The 1,657-nt window shown below is 39.2% G+C and overlaps 1 protein-coding gene across 1 annotated transcript; it reads left to right on the top strand.

The window, feature by feature from the left end:
• Positions 1-565: 565 nt before the first annotated feature.
• Positions 566-1,220, top strand: LOC108746535 (putative uncharacterized protein FLJ37770; the record flags this gene model as incomplete). The annotated part of the gene is made up of 1 exon (XM_018483358.1): positions 566-1,220. A coding segment is annotated over exon 1 (636 nt), but the record flags the coding sequence as incomplete, so codon positions are not given.
• Between the last annotated feature and the right edge of the window lie 437 nt (positions 1,221-1,657).

Here is a 1,657-nt window from a genome sequence, read left to right as displayed (position 1 = left end):
GACATTTATAACTAATAAATTTCTTATATTAGAAAACAAAAATACATTAAATATAATAAGATAAAATATATATTTCGTCATCACCATAAAAGTTATTAACAAGTAACACCGGTAGACCATCTGTTTCTACCATAGAAGGTTACAATAGTGACGAGCCAAATAACATTCGCCTTTTTAGATTAATAATCTATTCGACACCAAGTGCCGAACTTTAGTACCAATAGACGAACTTTATCCCAAGGAACAGACCTTTAACAGTCATCCTCAAAAACCTAATCTTGCAGAGTAGTAGTAAGTCTCATTTTGACATATAAATATATATATATATAGGATATATAAATATATATATATATAGGATATATATATATATATGTGTACGAGGTGTGATCAAAAAGTAAGGTGACTTTTTGAATTTCGCGCGCTCTGTACACTCTAATTTAAAAAATTTTTTTTTGTTGTGTTGGTACACTCGTCACGATCATATGTTCACAGTTTTGACTATATAGCATGTGTTGTTTTTATGTGAGAGGCATAAAGGTTAGACTCGTGTTTGCGTGCACGGCGATTTTTTGCTTTTGAAAATAATGGAGCAGAGAGTTTGTATTAATTTTTGTGTAAAAAATGGTATTAAGTGTTCAAAAACTCTTGAAATGTTGACAGTGGCGTACGGTGAGTCAACTTTGAGCAAAAAAAATGTTTATAAATGGTATAAGTTATTCCAAGAGGGCCGAGAAAATGTTAACGATGAACCTCGCTCTGGACGCCCCAGCACGTCAAAAACCGATGAAAATGTTCAGGAAGTGAAAGAAATTGTGTTGAAAAATCGTCGAATCACGATTAGAGAAATAGCTGATGATCTTAACATATCGTTTGGCTCATGCCAATCAATTTTAACGGATGTTTTGGGTATGACACGTGTGTCAGCGAAATTCGTTCCAAAACTGCGTTCCAAAACGTCGTTACTAGTGAGTAGTTTTTTGGCCAAAAACAATACTATCATCATGCCTCAGCCACCGTATTCACCAGACTTGGCCCCCTGCGACTTTTTCCTCTTCCCAAAATTGAAAAGGCCCATGAAAGGACGAAGATTTGCGACGATTGAGGAGATTAAGGCTGCATCGCTGGAGGAGCTCAAGGCAATACCCAAAAGTGCATTTCAGAAGTGTTTTGACGACTGGAAAAAGCGCTGGCACAAGTGCATTGTATCAGAGATGGATTATTTTGAAGGGGATAACATAATTTTGAATGAATAAATAAATATTTTTTTATAAAAATGAAAAGTCTCCTTACTTTTTGATCACACCTCGTATATCCGCAAAACCTAACCCACACTAAATCACAATGCCACGCCTAAACCGCCCCTACAAGGATTGGCTTAGAAGTCGGGCCTATCGGGAAGCGCGGAGAGTCCTGGACCAGGAGTATCTTGAGGGTTCTCGAGATCGGAGTAGCCCAGCCGAGAACGCATTGCCTCCACCACCTTCGCCACTATCGGCTTCGCCGGCTCTACCTGCTAATCGTGACGCGTTAGAGGTGATACCTTCTCCTTCTCCTTCACCTTCCCCTCGAACTCCTTCACCTCCCTCTCGAACTCTTTGATCTTCCCCTCGAACCCCTTCATCTCCCCCTCAATCTTCGTCACCTGCGTTTTCGGATG

This window comes from Trachymyrmex septentrionalis, unplaced genomic scaffold (assembly GCF_001594115.1).
Source record: "Trachymyrmex septentrionalis isolate Tsep2-gDNA-1 unplaced genomic scaffold, Tsep1.0 scaffold176, whole genome shotgun sequence".
Lineage (NCBI taxonomy): Eukaryota > Metazoa > Arthropoda > Insecta > Hymenoptera > Formicidae > Trachymyrmex > Trachymyrmex septentrionalis.
This window is presented reverse-complemented; position numbering and strand designations above follow the sequence as displayed.